At 41.4% G+C, this 16,550-nt stretch overlaps 1 protein-coding gene across 1 annotated transcript; it reads left to right on the top strand.

Annotated features, from left to right (window-relative positions):
* The first annotated feature begins 971 nt into the window (after positions 1-971).
* Positions 972-16,471, top strand: LOC142851747 (uncharacterized). Its single transcript, XM_075975745.1, has 4 exons — positions 972-1,077; positions 7,942-8,068; positions 9,011-9,106; positions 9,976-16,471. The coding sequence occupies exons 2-4, from the start codon at positions 7,945-7,947 to the stop codon at positions 11,415-11,417; spliced, it is 1,662 nt and encodes a 553-aa protein (XP_075831860.1). The 5' UTR covers positions 972-1,077; positions 7,942-7,944; the 3' UTR covers positions 11,418-16,471.
* The last annotated feature ends 79 nt before the right edge of the window (positions 16,472-16,550 follow it).

Genomic DNA, 16,550 nt, shown 5'->3' on the forward strand with positions numbered 1-16,550 from the left:
TTGAGCTTATAATTCATGTTCCTAGAGAAGCTAAATAAGAAGGTGAATCCAAAGACAAACACATAGGCATCCTCCTGAATATTAACCTTCATCAGGCGATGAAAGGAGACAGAGACCCACATTGGAGCACCGGACAGAAATCTCAAGGTCCAAATCAGGAGCAGAAGGAGACGGAGCACGAGCAAGGAACTCAGGACCGCGAGGGGTACACCAACACACTGAGACAATGGGGATGTTCTATCGGGAACTCACCAAGGCCAGCTGGCCTGGGTCTGAAAAAGCATGGGATAAATTTGGACTAGCTGAACATAGCGGACAATGAGGAAGAATGGGAACTCAAGGACAATCGCAGTGGGTTTTTGATCCTACTGCACGTACTGGCTTTGGGGGAACCTAGGCAGTTTGGATGCTCACCTTACTAGACCTGGATAGAGGTGGGCGGTCCTTGGGCTTCCCACAGGTCAGGGAACCCTGATTGCTCTTTGAGCAGATGAGGGAGGGTGATTTGATGGGGGAGGGGGAGGGAAATGGGAGGCAGTGGCGGGGAGGAGGCAGAAATCCTTAATAAATAAATAAAATAAATAAATAAACTATATGTGTAACCATCAAAAAAAAATCTTAGCAGTGACTTTCCCATGTGAGATACTTGTAATTATCTCAAAGAAAAAAGAGTCGAAATTAATATTTTACTCTGTAGTAAGTGTTTATAATAAGCATATCGTTGTGTGAAATCATAGTAACGTGACTAAAAATAACTAATAAATATAATAAACATTACTGTAAGGTCTCCACTCACACCTAACCATCTTAAGTTTGCAAGCTGAGGATTTTAATGCAGCCTGACTCGCGGCATGTATCCCTCTAGCGGCAGAAGTTGCACATTTCAATCCAGCGACTACAGGAAACTCAGTTACATAGACTTATGGGAAGTGTAGTCCAATTCATTGTGACGTCACAAGCAAGGATCGCCCAGTCGCCTTCTGAGTTGCTTCTACGCATGTTCCAACCTCATTCGCTTACCTCCAATTCTGAGTGAAGTTTCTTACTACAAGGCTGCGGTTGGATCTCTGAGCGCAGGTTGGTTCGGGGTCCAGGGCAGCCCAGCAGGTCTGAGGGATCGTGCAGGGGGAGCCGGTAGGTCCATGGTGGAAGGAGGGGGCACGGGGCCATGGGAAGCAGGAAGAAGCTCACTTTGGAGGTGCTGTTCCAACCTAGGCTGCTCCACCGAGTCAGGATTTAGGTCCGCGCTAGGTAGAGGGCGATGGGGTCTGTGCTGGGTCCTCTGCTGCTCCAGTTCTCCCGGGATCTCGCTCCCGGACTGGGCGGGTCGGCTGCGCCCCCAAGGCTGTGCTGGGAGCTCACTTTCCAGCTCTCCCGGGGAAGCCTGCTGCCTCCAGCGGACTCATTCTGAATGGCTGTAGTCAGGATTCTCATTGGTCTAGAGAAGGGAGTGCAGTTTCTGGTCCCTATTGCACTGTATTAGTATTTGCTTATAATGAGAGACCTAGGAAGGACGTGGATAGTGTTATTTGACAAAGTGAAGTTCCAGATACGACACGACGGTTATTTTATTGGAGCTCCCAAACCTTTGTACTGTCTTCCATAGCTGACTAGTCAGGGATAGATGCTATCCATGCTCCTAGTGAATTTTATCACAGATCGCTGCAAAACTGACCGCAGAGATAGGTCCGTACATAGACAGACGTAGTTTCAGATATCAAGCTGACGTCTCTTTATTACTAGTTGTACACTAGAAGCTTGGAATAGAATAATGCCTTTATACTATAGAAAATGATTCCTTTCTTAAAAGGTAGGTGTCTGTGAGCCTTTTTAAAAATCACCTCCCTTGCCATAGTTTGATCACTTATAAGTCTTTAATATTTTGTACAATTTCAATTTGGAGCTCAGGCATTCTCTCGTATTAGGTAACAGGATACATAGAAGTTGTGAATAAAAACATAGACAATTCTGAAGCAGAAAATAATTTTTTCAAGTAAACATTCAAGTATATATGCAGCTGATATTGTAAAGGATAAAAAATGAACAATCCCAATGCATAACTATTCTTTGGAGGAAAAATTAGCTGGAAAGCATTTGTTTTCACTACAATCTGAAGGTAGTCAGAACAGTTTCTCAGGCTGTTCCAAAATTTTTTTTTAAAGCTTTATTTTTGTCTCAGTCTGCCTTTATTGTGTATCTGTAATCATTATTTGATCACTATTCTAAACTGGTAAGTGGGTGTGGCTAGGACCAAAATGTCTACATTAGCTGCTGGTTTCTCCCCACTTGACTTTTCAACATAGCAGGGGTAGCAACAAGCATCACGCCTACCCTGCCTCCCCGAATGCTGCCATCAGATAGTGTGCAGCCAGCCCACAACTTTTTTTTTATTGATAAAAGGAGAATAAAGAAAAGAAAGAAAAAAAAACAAATTTCCACCTCCTCCCAGCCTCCCATTTCCCTCCCCCTCCTCCCATTCTTCTCCCCCTCCTCCCACCCCTCTCCCTTTCCCCTCACTTTTCTCCCCCTCCCTCTCCAGTCCAAAGAGCAGTCAGGGTTCCCTGCCCTGTGGTAAGTCCTAGGTCCTCTCCCCTCCGTCCATATCTAGGAAGGTGAACATCCAAACTGGCTAGGCTCCCACCAAGCCAGCACATTGCGTAGGATCAAAACCGCGTGCCATTGTCCTTGGCGTCTCATCAGCCCTCATTGTTCGTCATGTTCAGAGAGTCCAGCTTTATCCCATGCTTTTTTTGGTAACAGTCCAGCTGGCCTTGGTGAGCTCCCAGTAGATCAGCTCCACTGTCTCAGTGGGTGGGTGCACCCCTCGTGGTCCCGACTTCTTTGCTCATGTTCTCCCTCCTTCTGCTCCTCCTTGGGACCTTGGGAGCTCTATCCAGTGTTCCAGTGTGGGTCTCTGTCTCTATCTCCATCCATCGCCAGATGAAAGTTCTAGGATGATATGCATGATATTCGTCAGTATTGCTCTAGGATAGGGTCATTTCAGGTTCCCTATCCTCAGCTGCCCAAGGAACTAACTGGGGGCCTCAGCTTGGGCACCTGGGAGCCCATCTAGGGTCAAGTCTCTTGCCACCCCTAAAGTGGGTCCTTTAACTAAGGAATGGGGATCCGTGCTCCCCTATCCAACCTTCCTTTATCCCGATCCTCCTGTTTCCCCAAGTCCCCCCTCCTTTCCTTCTACCTTTTCTCTCCCCATCTCCCCTTACCCCCATCCCACCCCACCCCCAACATCCCACTTTTCTCCCCGGCAATTTTGTCTACTTCCCTTATCCAAGAGGATAACTATATGTTTTTCCTTGGGTTCACCTTCTTACTTAGCTTCTTTAGATTCGCCTATTGTAGACTCCGTGACCCCTATTTATGGCTAGAAACCAATTATGAGTGAGTACATCCCATGTTCATCTTTTTGGGTCTGGGATACCTCACTCAGGATAGTGTTTTCTATTTCCATCCATTTGCATGCAAAATTCGAGAAGTCATTGTTTTTTACCGCAGCGTAGTACTCTAATGTGTATATATTCCATATTTTCTTCATCCATTCTTCCATTGAAGGGCATCTAGGTTGTTTCCAGGTTCTGGCTATTACAAATAATACTGCTATGAACATAGTTGAACAAATGCTTTTGACATACGATAGAGCATCTCTTGGGTAAATTCCCAAGAGTGATATTGCTGGGTCCAGGGGTAGGTTGATCCCGAATTTCCTGAGAAACCGAAACACTGACTTCCACAGTGGTTGCACAAGATTGCATTCCCACCAGCAATGGATGAGGGTACCCCTTCCTCCACAGCCTCTCCAGCAAAGGCTATCTTTGGTGTTTTTAACTTTAGCCATTCTGACAGGTGTAAGATGATATCTCAAAGTTGTTTTGATTTGCATTTCCCTGATTGCTAAGGAGATTGAGCACGACCTTAAGTGTCTTTTGGCCATTTGAACTTCTTCTGTTGAGAATTCTCTGTTCAGTTCAGTGCCCCATTTTTTAATTGGGTTAATTAGCCTTTTAAAGTCTAGTTTCTTGAGTTCTCTATATATTTTGGAGATCAGACCTTTGTCTGTTGTGGGGTTGGTGAAGATCTTCTCCCAGTCAGTAGGTTGCCTTTGTGTCTTAGTGACAGTGTCCTTTGCTTTACAGAAGCTTCTCAGTTTTAGTAGGTCCCATTTATTCAATGTTGCCCTTAATGTCTGTGCTTCTGGGGTTATACCTAAGAAGCGATCACCTGTGCCCATCTGTTGTAGGGTATTTCCCACTTTCTCTTCTATCAGGTTCAGTGTTTTCGGGCTGATATTGAGGTCTTTAATCCATTTGGACTTGAGTTTTGTGCACGGTGATAGATATGGGTCTATTTTCATTCTTCTACAGGTTGACATCCAGTTGTTCCAAAATTTTTATAGGTGAAAATTTGAAGATATTATAACTTTGAATACTTGTAATTTCTCTTCAGCCTTTTTGACCTCTAAGAAAATATATAAAACATCCCATTAACTTTGCATTTCTTAAGTATCACATTGCCCAGAGGAAATACTTTTAAATCTTTTATAAATTCCTTTTACTTCTTATTAGTTTTTAAAATTCCATCTTATGTCTGATTACATTGTTATTTTAAATTTTTGTGACATATAAGAATATTAATGCCGGGCGGTGGTGGCGCACGCCTTTAATCCCAGCACTTGGGAGGCAGAGGCAGGCGGATCTCTGTGAGTTCGAGACCAGCCTGGTCTACAAGAGCTAGTTCCTAGAAAGGCTCCAAAACCACAGAGAAACCCTGTCTCGAAAAAGCAAAAAAAAAAAAAAAGAATATTAATATTATATTTTAGTTATTAGAGGCATGTTATGTATTTATTTTGTTAATGCTGCTGTTAAACTGATAATTCTACAGTTTTCTGTCAACATCAGAGATCAGAGTAGGATAAATTAGAACAGTCAGTATAATTCAGATTACTTCTGTGTTATTACATATTTTCGATGCCATATTCATTATATCTCTATTGATTTTGAGGGCCATCTATTAAGTATGCCTAATTTTAAACAAACTTTCTTTGTAGTTACTTACTTGTCTATATGAAAACATGTATAGAAGACTACATGTTATTCTCATAAATGAATTACATTTGTGCTGAGCTTCACTACAAAGATTGTTTTAAGCACATGGAAGACTTGACTTTTTTATAAGGTGACTGACAATGTACTTGAATGTTTTAATTATCTTTCACAATTTACAATAAAGTAGTAGCTTCTATAAGAAGAGCATTTCACAGTATTATCCCTGTTAAACTTGAGCCTTAAATTTTGAATTGAAGCTCTCTTAGCATTCAAGTAAAACTTTAAACTATAAATATAATTTGTAAAGACAAAGATGCTGCTCATATGTCTTTAAGTTGGTTTCTGCTAGCTTGAATAGACATAAGGAATATATATGTTGTTTTTTATTTTAAAAGTTTTAGAAGTCTAGTGTTAACAAAAACAAATGGTTAAATGTACACTTAACAAAGATGAATTGTTAGACATACATCTTTCAGTCAGGTTTTTCTTAGTTTGAATATATCATTATACGCTTCTGAATTTAATGGTATAAAAAAATCCATCCCAATCTAAAATACCATCGGTACCTGCTTTTTACTACAAAGCTTAGTCTATAAAGGAAACACAATAATTCATAAAGAGGACAGTTGTGCTAAGGTGCACAGGTGCTGCCTTGGTTGGCTTTATCCATCATAGTCCTCTTAATCTAGCGGTGGTGAGGTCACATGGCAGGTGTTCTTCAGTCTTTCTAAAGATGGCTGCTAACTACATGGTGGTTTTTATCCTGATGAGGTCATTCGTCAAGATGGAGGAAAATCACATGGCTACTTTTTAAAACCTTCTGTTTTTTGCAATGTTATATAATAAACCTATTTCCTAAACAAGAGTTGAATCATGCAGTAAATTAAAATTTCCTGTTTGTAGATTTAACTATCCGCCTATTTTTATAAGCTTTAAGCTAAATTTTTGTTACTTTTTTTTCAACATACCCGATAAATTTATTAATCCTGAGACTAAGAGCTTATAGAGAGCAGAGATATTTCTATGCTTCACATGATAATTTATACGTGAGGCTACTCAAAGTATTCAGTGGTTGGAAAATTCTTCATAAAAGTTGATTAATAGCAACTTTAGAGATTGAGCTGTATAACCCAGGAGTGGGTAAAATATTTTCTGTGGAGTATGTGGAATTTTTATATAAAATATAGGACCTCTTGTCTTTGAAAAGCCATTTTTAAAAGCATTAAAAAGTATTCTCTATAAGAGTTTTAGATGTAATTTTAGGCAAAACCTACAGAGGATGTTTTAAAAATCTTAGAAAGGTATCCTTTGGATAGTGATTGTCTTACTTAGGGTTTCTGTGCTGTGAATAGACACCATGACCATGGCATTTCTTTCAAAGGAAACATTTAATTGGGGTGAGCTTATGGTTCAGAGGTTTTAGTCTTATCATCATGGTGGGTGGCATGCAGACAGACATGGTGCTGGAGAAGGACCTGAGAGGTCTACCTTGATCCTTAGGCAGCCAAGTATTTTGTTTGGCTTGAACATGTATGAGACTTCAAAGCCTGACTCCACAGTGACACACTAACAATGCCACACCTCTTAATAATGCTACTTCCCATGGGTCAAGGATTCAAACACAAGAATCTATGGGGCCATGCCTGTTCAAACCGCACAGTGATTATAGATCCTGAGTAAGATGACACTGCAACCTGCCAATTATTAGTACAGAAGAGATATCCATCCTGCATTTTATTTAGTGGTGTTATAATCACCGAGGCTCTTTACCAATAAGGGATTAAATCTATGAGCTAGCCCACAACATTACTTAACCAGCTAATAACCTGCTCTGGTTCAGGTGTTACATTTCTTAGTCGTAGAATTTTCAGAAAGCATCTTGAAGCGCAGAGCCAAATCATTACTAGTGATTGGCACATTAGTGTTTACCCAGTTGGAGTAGCCTAAAATTATAAATTTTGCTATTTTCATTTACTATGAAAGTTAAGCATTTATTTAAATATACATTTGACAGACAAGCAGGAGAGGAGAATATTGTCTATATATTGCAGGACTAATAACTCCAGGAATTTAAACAGTGTCAGCTTAAGTGTTTAATGCCCTAATTGTAATGTTTTGGTACTAGAACTTTTTAATTTTTGCCCATTTCAAATTTTCCACATGAACAGACTATTAATCAATGTATACTGACTTATTACCACTATGCAGGAAAAACAAAATAGCAAGAATCAGCAGATAACAACAACAACACAGTCTAAGCACTGGGCAGCCAAGTTGGCTCATGCTGTGGCAGCAGAGCCCTGCCCACCTTCCTTAGAACTGGGGTGTTATGGAGACCACCTCTGCATCCCAGGGGTAGAACAGGCCCACGTGGCCAGAGGGCTTTGAATTCCAGTCAAATTGTTCAGGAAGACTAAACAAATGTGGCACGGAAGCCAAGCAGCTGCTTAGTATATCAAACCTTGCTGTGACCTACCAAGATGTGAGCAGCCATGAGAATCCTGGCTCCTGAGAATCCACCCCAGGTCCTTTGGAAGAGCAGTCAGTGCTTTTTACTACGGAGCCAATTCTCCAGCCTCAATAATGCTCTTTTGTAGATACTCTCTCTCTCCGTTGTATCATTTTTAAAAGTAAAATATCCATGGGAGTTCCTAGGATCTTCTGCCATTCATTTTCCTTAGTGCTGAGCCCTGTGCAACATCACAGAACTGCATCAGACTTATGTTAGGGATATAGCTCACCTTTATCAGAAGCGCTTCTAGCTCTCTTCTCACTCTGAGTGACCTTCAGATTTATATCCAGAAGTACGTATGTTATTTGTGTTTTTACTGCTGTTTTTATTTGTAAAATATTTAGTATTCATTCTTTTTCTTTGTTTCAGGAAATGCTGTCTTTCAATGATGTGGCCATTGATTTCTCTGCAGAAGAGTGTGAATGGCTGGACCCTGATCAGTGGACTTTGTACAAGGATGTGATGTTGGAGAATTTCAGCAACCTTGTGTTCTTGGGTGTGTTGTGCTTTTTTTAAAAATTGTTGCTGCATTTTTAAGCCCTGACTCTAATCAGGAACTGCAGCTCCAGCACTACCAGTGGTGCGTGTGCCACAGGAGCCACAAGCTGAGGGAATTGTTTCCCTCATGCCCCTCATATAAATCTCTGTCCTTCTAAAGAACTCAAGAGTCAAAGGTTGAGGTGGAATTGTTCTCCTCAGAGAGGCTGGATAACCAGTAGCTCACCTCCTCTCCTCGCTCATTTTTACTAAAATGCCCTTTCTTCTCCTAACCCCACTAAAAACCCTTCTCCACCTGGCTCTCTCATACCACATTCAGTCAGTGAGTTGGTGACGCATCCTCCTGGCTGCAGGTGAATTTTATTTAATCAAACAAATGTAACACATCTTTGCATCATTAAACAAATATTCCAGAGCATGAACAACATGAACACACCTGAAAGTAATATTTTACCACATGCATGGGGAAAACTTCCACGGTGAACTCTTAATTGTCATCATAAAACTTGCTTACTTTCTGCAGTATCTCAAGGAAGCTTGTGCTTCCAAAATGAAATTTATGGTGCAAATTTTAGGGAAAATTTAGAAGAGTATTCCTATACCTTCGAATGATTTACGTTTTTATTGTGTATGTGAAACCTTCCCATCTTTTGTAGAGGTGGTAATGTCATAAAGTGTCAAGAGTGGGAAGCACACATGGTAAAAAGAATATCGAACTTTGTAATTTTATTATTTTTCTTTGTAACTGAGGGACATGAAGCTCAGGACCTGCAAATCTTAAATTCCTCTTAAGCATTCTGATGTGTTTATCAGGAAGCTCATGAGGAACTCATCCTGTCCAGTCCTTGATTATATCCCCTTATTCTATATACAGTCCTAGAGAGGACATGTGATCCCCAGGAGAGCACAAAATAAGGATGTTCTCTTTTCCCATAAACAGGACTTGCTTCATCTAAGCCTTCACTGGTCACATTTCTGGAGCAAAGACAAGACCCTTCTGACATCAAGAGACAAGCAGCAGCTGCCATGCAAACAGGTATGTAGGAATGAGGGGACAGGCCAGAATGGATAGGCAGAGATCCCCAGAAAACCAGGGGACAGAGGCCAGAATGGATAGGCAGAGATCCCCAGAAAACCAGGGGACAGAGGCCAGAATGGTTAGGCAGAGATCCCCAGAAAACCAGGGGACAGAGGCCAGAATGGATAGGCAGAGATCCCCAGAAAACCAGGCTTCGTTATGAGCATTGACTCGCAATGTCTGATGGAAGTCATGGTGTAAGGATCTTTTATATTTTTATTGTGAAAAAAGGATGTTTATGATGCATTGATTCTATTATGCTTTATCCTTTCCCATTAAGTCAATTAAGTTGGTCAATAGATCTTTATTCATAAAATGTGCATAAATAGTCCTGTCTTCAGTTCTTGAAATATATAAAATTGTTATGGACAGGTTTCTAGTTATGCAGCCTATCTTTATACCTTCCGAAGTTTAAAGTCTGCATTTAGCATATATATGAACTGTAATAATATGTGTCTTCCGACTCAGACTACTTTATACTTTGTGTTCATTTTGTTACAACATTTCCATATTTCTGTAAGTGGCTCATTTACAATACCATAATCATTTTGTTTTCTTAATTGTTGATATTATGCCTTCCTTACATGTTTGACATTGATTAATAATTCATTCGTTTCTATGGGTTTCATCTTTACTTCATGTTATATAATTTCTACCTATCATGATGCTTTTAATTAGGCTCCACTGAATACAGCTTTACAAATTTGGGTGTAACATTATTCAAATTGAAAATATAGCTTTGAGTCAACATTTCTGTTTTTAAAACTAAACATAAATTTACACAATTTTGCTCATTTTTCATTCATTTCTTAACCTTAACTCACCAGGAAAAAAACACAATGCAGGCAAAGAATGTGGTAAAACCTTTCCTTGGAACTCACCTATTAGCCACCAGAAAATTAACTTAAGAATGAAGCCGTATTATAAGTGTGAAGAATGTGGTAAGGCCTTCCATAGTCCATCATTACTTTGTTTACACAAAAGAATTCATACAGGAGAGAAACCCTTCAAATGTGGTGTATGTGGCAAATCATTCAGAAGTCCATCAGTATTTTCTGGACACAAGAAAATTCATATAGGAGAGAAACAAAACAAGTATGAAGTATGTGACAAGGCCTTCTATGTTCCATCACTGCTTTCTGTAAACAAGAGAATTCATACAGGAGAGGATCCCTACCAGTGTGAAGTCTGTGGCAAGGCCTTCTACAATCCATCACAATTTTCTGAACACAAGAAAATTCATACAGCAGTGAAATTCTACAATTGTGAAGTGTGTGGAAAGGTCTTTAATCGTCCATCACGACTTTCTTTACACATGAAGATTCATACAGGAGAGAAACCCTACCAGTGTGATGTATGTGGCAAGGCCTTCTATGTTCCATCCCGACTTTCTAAACACAAAAGGATCCATACAGGAGAGAAACCCTATGCGTGTGAAGTGTGTGGCAAGGCCTTCATTTGTTCATCAGTATTGTCTGTACATAAGAGGGTTCATACAGGAGAAAAGCTGTACAAGTGTGAAGTGTGTGGCAAGGCTTTCCATGCTTCATCATTACTTTCCAAACACAGATTGATTCATACAGGAGAGAAGCCCTGCCAGTGTGAAGTATGTGGCAAAGCCTTCACATATCCATCATTACTATCTCTACACAAGAGCTGTCATACAGAAGATAAACCCTACAAGTGTGAAGTATGTGGCAAAGCCTACAATAGACCTTCAACACTTTCTGTACACAAGAGGGTTCACACTGGACAGAAACTCTACCTGTGTGAAGTATGTGGCAAGGCCTTCCATGTTCCGTCACAAGTTTCTGTACACAAAAGGATTCACTCAGGGGAGAAACACTACAAGTGTGAAGTGTGTGGCAAATCCTACAATAGTCCATCAGGACTCTATATCCACAAGAGGAGCCATACAGGAGAGAAACCCTATAAATGCGAAACATGTGGCAAAGGCTACAATAGCCCATCAGGACTTTCTGTACACAGGAAGATTCACACCGGACAGAAACCCTGCAAGTGTGAAGTGTGTGCCAAGGCCTTCTATGTTCCATCACAACTTTCTGAACACAGGAGAATTCATACTGGTGAGAATCCCTACAAGTGTGAAGTGTGTGGAAAGGCCTTTAATCGCCCATCACGACTTTCTCTACACAAGAAGATTCATTCAGGAGAGAAACCCTTCAAGTGTGAACTATGTGGCAAGTCCTACAGTAGTCCCTCAGGACTTTACTCACACAAGAAGATTCATACAGGAGAGAAACCGTAGAAGTGGGACGTCTGTGTCAAGGTTTCATGCTGGATCATTCCTTAAAGTACATGAGAATTTATACAGGTGAGAAGCCTTACAGGTATGTGTCAAGGACTTCTATGTTCCATCATGACTTTCTGTACACAAGAGCATTCATACAGGAGAGAAACCCTACAAGTGTTAAATATATGGCAATGTCTTTAAAACTTCATGGATTCTTTCTCATTTAATAATCCGTTCTGGAAAGAAACCCTACCGTGAAGAATATGAAAAAGCCCTATGTAAAAAGTTATACTTAACTCAGCACAAATTATCTCACACTTGGGAAAAAACCACTAGTGGAAGGAATGTGGCAAAGACTTTAGAACTTAAACACACGTTCTCAACACCAGGCTTTTCATATAAAAGTGTGGAGAATGGCAAGGTGTTTTATAAGCCTTATGGCCTTAAACCACATCAAAGAATTGATTTGTGATAGAAACTCTGAAGAATATACCAAGATTTTTTGTACTTACTAAGAAGTCTTGAATCACCTGATCACTCATACTGGAGAGAAATGTCATTATTGTCATCAATTTTGAAAACACTTTTATGAGCTTTCTAGTACTTCTCAAGGTAGTTCAAACTTCAGTGAAATAATACAAATGCCAAAATGTTCATAATATGTTTTCTACTTCTTAAAACTCTAAAAGATATCAAAATATATTCTAGATAAAAATCCTTCAATTAGGTGGGATATCCTAATGCTAAGTGGAAAATCCGGGAAATAGAGATAGAAAGAAGGAGTAGGTAGAGTCAAGGAGAAGAAACCATGTAAGTTCCAAAAGAGAAAGATGCCAGAATATTGCCATTAAGCCACAGCCTCGTGGTGATACACAGATTAATAGAAATGAGCTAATTTAAGATGTAAGAGCTATCTAGGAATATGAGCTGTTGGCCAAACATGCTGTAATTAGTATAGTTTCTCTGTGATTATTCCTGTCTGTGCGTCCAGGAAGTGAAAGCACAGTCTCTGTTTACATACCTAACTCAGGATGAAATAACTCACACTGGGGAAAAGCCTTAAAAAGATCTAGAATGGCAAACCTCTCAACTGTACCTGAAACCTTAAGGAACATCAAAGAATTCATTCTGGAGAGAAACCCTACAAGTCTAAAGAATGTAGCAAAAGACTTTAACGCTTACATATAACATTCTCAACAGCAGACTATTCATATTGGAGAGGAAGAGTATGACTGTGGATAATGGCAAGGTCATTCACCAGTCTTCTGGCAACTGAAATGGCCCTCTTTCTCCCCTAATTATTGGTTGGCCATGGCATTTATCACCACAATAGAAATCAAACAGGGTAAAGAATATTGCAAGACTTAAGCTTGGTGGTGGTTGCACACCACCCTTGGGAGGCAGAGGCAGGCGGATCTCTGTGAGCTCGAGGTCAGCCTGGTCTACAAGAGCTAGTTCCTGGACAGGCCCCAAAGCTGTAGAGAAACCCTGTCTTGAAAAACAAAAACAAACAAACAAAAGAATATTGCAAGACTTTACCATTTCTTATTACCTTAGTTAACATAGAAGGCTCCGTACCGCAAATAATGTCACAAGGTTGTGAAGTTTCTTCAACCATAAGTCACACTCAAACTTCACTGAAAATGAAACTGTTGCAAAGAATATTACAAAGACTTTATTGCTTTTTATCTGCAATTTAACACCCAAAAAATCATATCTTGAAAGTTACGGCCTACCAGGCCAAAAGGAGCCAAGCTGGAGTCTGCCTGGAGTTGTCAGAGATTCTGTCGATAAGGAGCAACCAAGCAGTGTTTCCTGAGGACCTAGCAACAGGTGCTGTCAGAGGTCCTGATTGTGCCTAGCCAATGAGAGATGAGCATGAGATGTCAAGTGTCAATAAATCTGAAGGCCTGATTGCTGGGAGGGCATGTAAGTTTTTCTTGTTATTAAACAAACGTGTCTGCTGTAAACCTACCTGACTCCCGGCGTCTGTGATTATTGATGTTACACCTTTTCACCCCTTCCCCTAAGGAAAACCTTAGGGCCCAGCAATATCTGGCCCCTGGAACAGGGACTTCTAACAGGTTTTGAGCTCACCTGCTCTGAGTCCTTTTTTCATTGTTGCTGTAATTTTTGTATTTGCCCGGCACAGGGTCTTGTCATCTTCCTCTCCTCACTGGCAGTTCTGCACAGCGCACCCAAAGGTGTACTTTTGGTGAAAGACCCCTCGGTTCCTTCGGCGGGTAAGCATAGGGACCCCCATCCTTTCCAACTTTGGAAAGGCCCCCTTCGTCCCATCCGCGGGTGAGTGTCCTTTCCTTCCTTTGAAAGGCCCATCAATCCCTTTGACAAGTAAGCATTGGGACCCATATTTCTTCCTTTCTCTTTATCTCCCCATCTAGTTAGGAAGGCATTTTTTTCTTTCCTTTTTCAGTTCACTGTAAGGGCTGACCCCCCAGGAGTCAGAACCAATTTTTGGCTCATCCAGAGATATTGTGTGTGCATATGGCTGTGGCCTAAAGAACCATAGAAGTTCCTCATTAATCACTAGACATAAGAGTCTGATTCAGTTTCCCACCCCTGTTTACTATGGATTGTCATCTCTCCTCTCAGAGGGGTGCTGACAGGCAGGGTGGAGTGACCTGTCATCTGTGAGAGTGCCTCATTGGCCCCAGCAGGGAGACATGAGCTGCTGAAGGTTCACGAGATGAGGGCCTGGAGGCCTGTGCCAGGCAGCCCTGAGGTGTGTGAGCTGTGACTGAGGTCTCAGGGTACTGGCTGAGCCTTGGGTGTAGGTGACAGTCTGAGGTGTGGGCTCAGAGATAATAGTCTTCCCTAGCCTGGTGTGCAGCGAGGCCACAGTGAAGGCTCTGGGCCCCTCTTTGTCCTCTGCTGGACTGTGTACCCATCATCTAAGCCTCCTACTTCATCAGGTGATTCTGTCCTTCTAGGTGGCCCCGATAGGTCTGTCTTCCTGTGCAGCGGACAACGCTGACATCACAGTAGTGCATGGAGGGTGGCCTGGCCCATGTTGGGTTTCTGCAGCCTGTCCAGGAACCGCAGCATGTCACTGGTAAAGCTGGGGTCCCAAGTCCCATGGCCTGGTTTTCCCTAGTTGTCCAAGCCCACTAGAGACTTTCAGGAGCCTGCTGCTTCTGAGGCACCTGAAGGAACTTCAGTGGGTGATCTGGGCTATGGGAGCTTGGGCCTGTTCCAAAGAGAGAGGCTGAAGCTGGCTGCTGCAGTGTGGCCCCACATCTCCTGGGACCTTTGCCTCTCGACAGCTGGTAGGTAAGTGCAGCTGTGGCCACAGCTTCATGCTGCTGCTGTCCGTGTGCCCCCCTACCTGGGGCTGAACTTCAGCTGGGTGCTGCTGGCTCTTGGGCTTCTTGTCTGGTGCTGCTGGAGCCACGGCCTTGAGGCCAGCTGCCTATGTCGTGTACTGGTGCTGTTGGAGGGCAAGGAGCCAACTGTGCACCTGGGCATGCACGTCTGCAGTCTGCCCACCTGGGTCCATTGTCCAGACGCTGAAAGAGTAGAATTGTAGTGATGAGGCGAGCGGGCCTGCTTTTCATCCCGCCCGGCTCCCACACAGCTTCTTAGCCCCAGAAATAATAACACAGAAACTGTATTCATTTAACACTGCCTGGCCCATTATCTGTAGCCTCTTATTGGCTAACTCTCACATCTTGACTAACCCATTTCTAATAATCAGTATGTCACCACGAGGTCGTGGCTTACCAGCATGATAGACTCATGCCAGCGTCTGTCTTGGGAAGGGGAATCATGGTGTGTACCTGACTCTGCTTCTTTCTCCCAGCATTCTCTTCTGTCTACTCCACCTATCTAAGATGCTGTCCTTTCAAAGGCCAAGGCAGTCTCTTTATTTGACCAATGAAAGTAACACATAGACAGGAGACCCACCTACATCATAGAATGGCTGAATAAGGTGGTGAAGCACACGTGGCCCTTTATTTGCGATTTATAGAGAAGCTCTTTCAAGAAACCATAGCACCAGCTGTGTGGGGAGCAAATGCCCATCTCAGCTCCTTCAGTTCCACTAAAGTAACTGTGGATCAGCAGCCCCTTAGAGTCAGTGGTGTTAAGGTTTATACAGAATTGTAAACAAAAGACGAATTATTCTGAACCTTCAGATTAATCTTGCAGGAAATTGTGAGGTTGATTTAGAGATCAAAAGGTACTTTTTTAGAGCAGGAGTGAGAAGTATTCAGATTCATGGGACAATGTGGTTGATTCTGGAGCCCTTGATTGGTGACATGACTTTAGTTGGAGCATTGTCTATCTTCTTCCTGAGGAAACCCCTTTTAGGGATTAATTAGACAGGACTGACTAATCTCCTGGATGTCCCTGAACTAATGATTTATCAGACACTATCATTTTGGATACAATATCAAACTAACTGGCAATCATTTGCCAAAAAACAAGATCTTAACAGGCCCTCTTTAGTTTTGTCCTATGTTCACTTCCTCTTACCTGTTTTCTTGCTCTGCATTTTGACTTATGGTTGATTTTATTTAACCCTGTTTACAATATTCAAGGAGAATGCTCTTGTGTGTGTGTGTGTGTGTGTGTGTGTGTGTATGTGTGTGTAGGGCTGAGCCACAATATAACTACAAGCAGGTTTTCCAGTGAATAAGGCAATCTTAGGGTAAACAATGTGACCAAATATCCTACAACACTCTTCACCTTCACTAAATATTTATGCTATAAGAAATAGGTTATAAGGTGTATATGTTGGACAAGATTACTGATAGAGCCATATCTATATAATATAAATTCACTAGGGGTGAATCAGAATGGAATTTCAATAAAAGGCATTACACAATTTATATCTGTAAGTTTTCTCAACAAAGAAAACTTTCTGATATGAGGTGTGTCATATAACCTATCATTGGTGTTTGTAATAGTTTCTCTTAAATAGGATTTTCTCATGTTCCATGTAATCAGATTTGATTTCCTTTTGTTTTACAGGATTCCTCTCCAGTATGATCTTTTTGGTGTTAAATTGCTGATAAAAAGCAATAAAGTCTTTATAATATTCTTTGGAACAGTGGTGTTTTTTTTTTAGTGTAATTGTTGAGGGTGAGGTAAGTTTGAAGAAACTCTAAAGCCTTGTGATACTATCAC

Source organism: Microtus pennsylvanicus, chromosome 6, assembly GCF_037038515.1.
Source record: "Microtus pennsylvanicus isolate mMicPen1 chromosome 6, mMicPen1.hap1, whole genome shotgun sequence".
Classification (NCBI taxonomy): Eukaryota; Metazoa; Chordata; class Mammalia; order Rodentia; family Cricetidae; genus Microtus; species Microtus pennsylvanicus.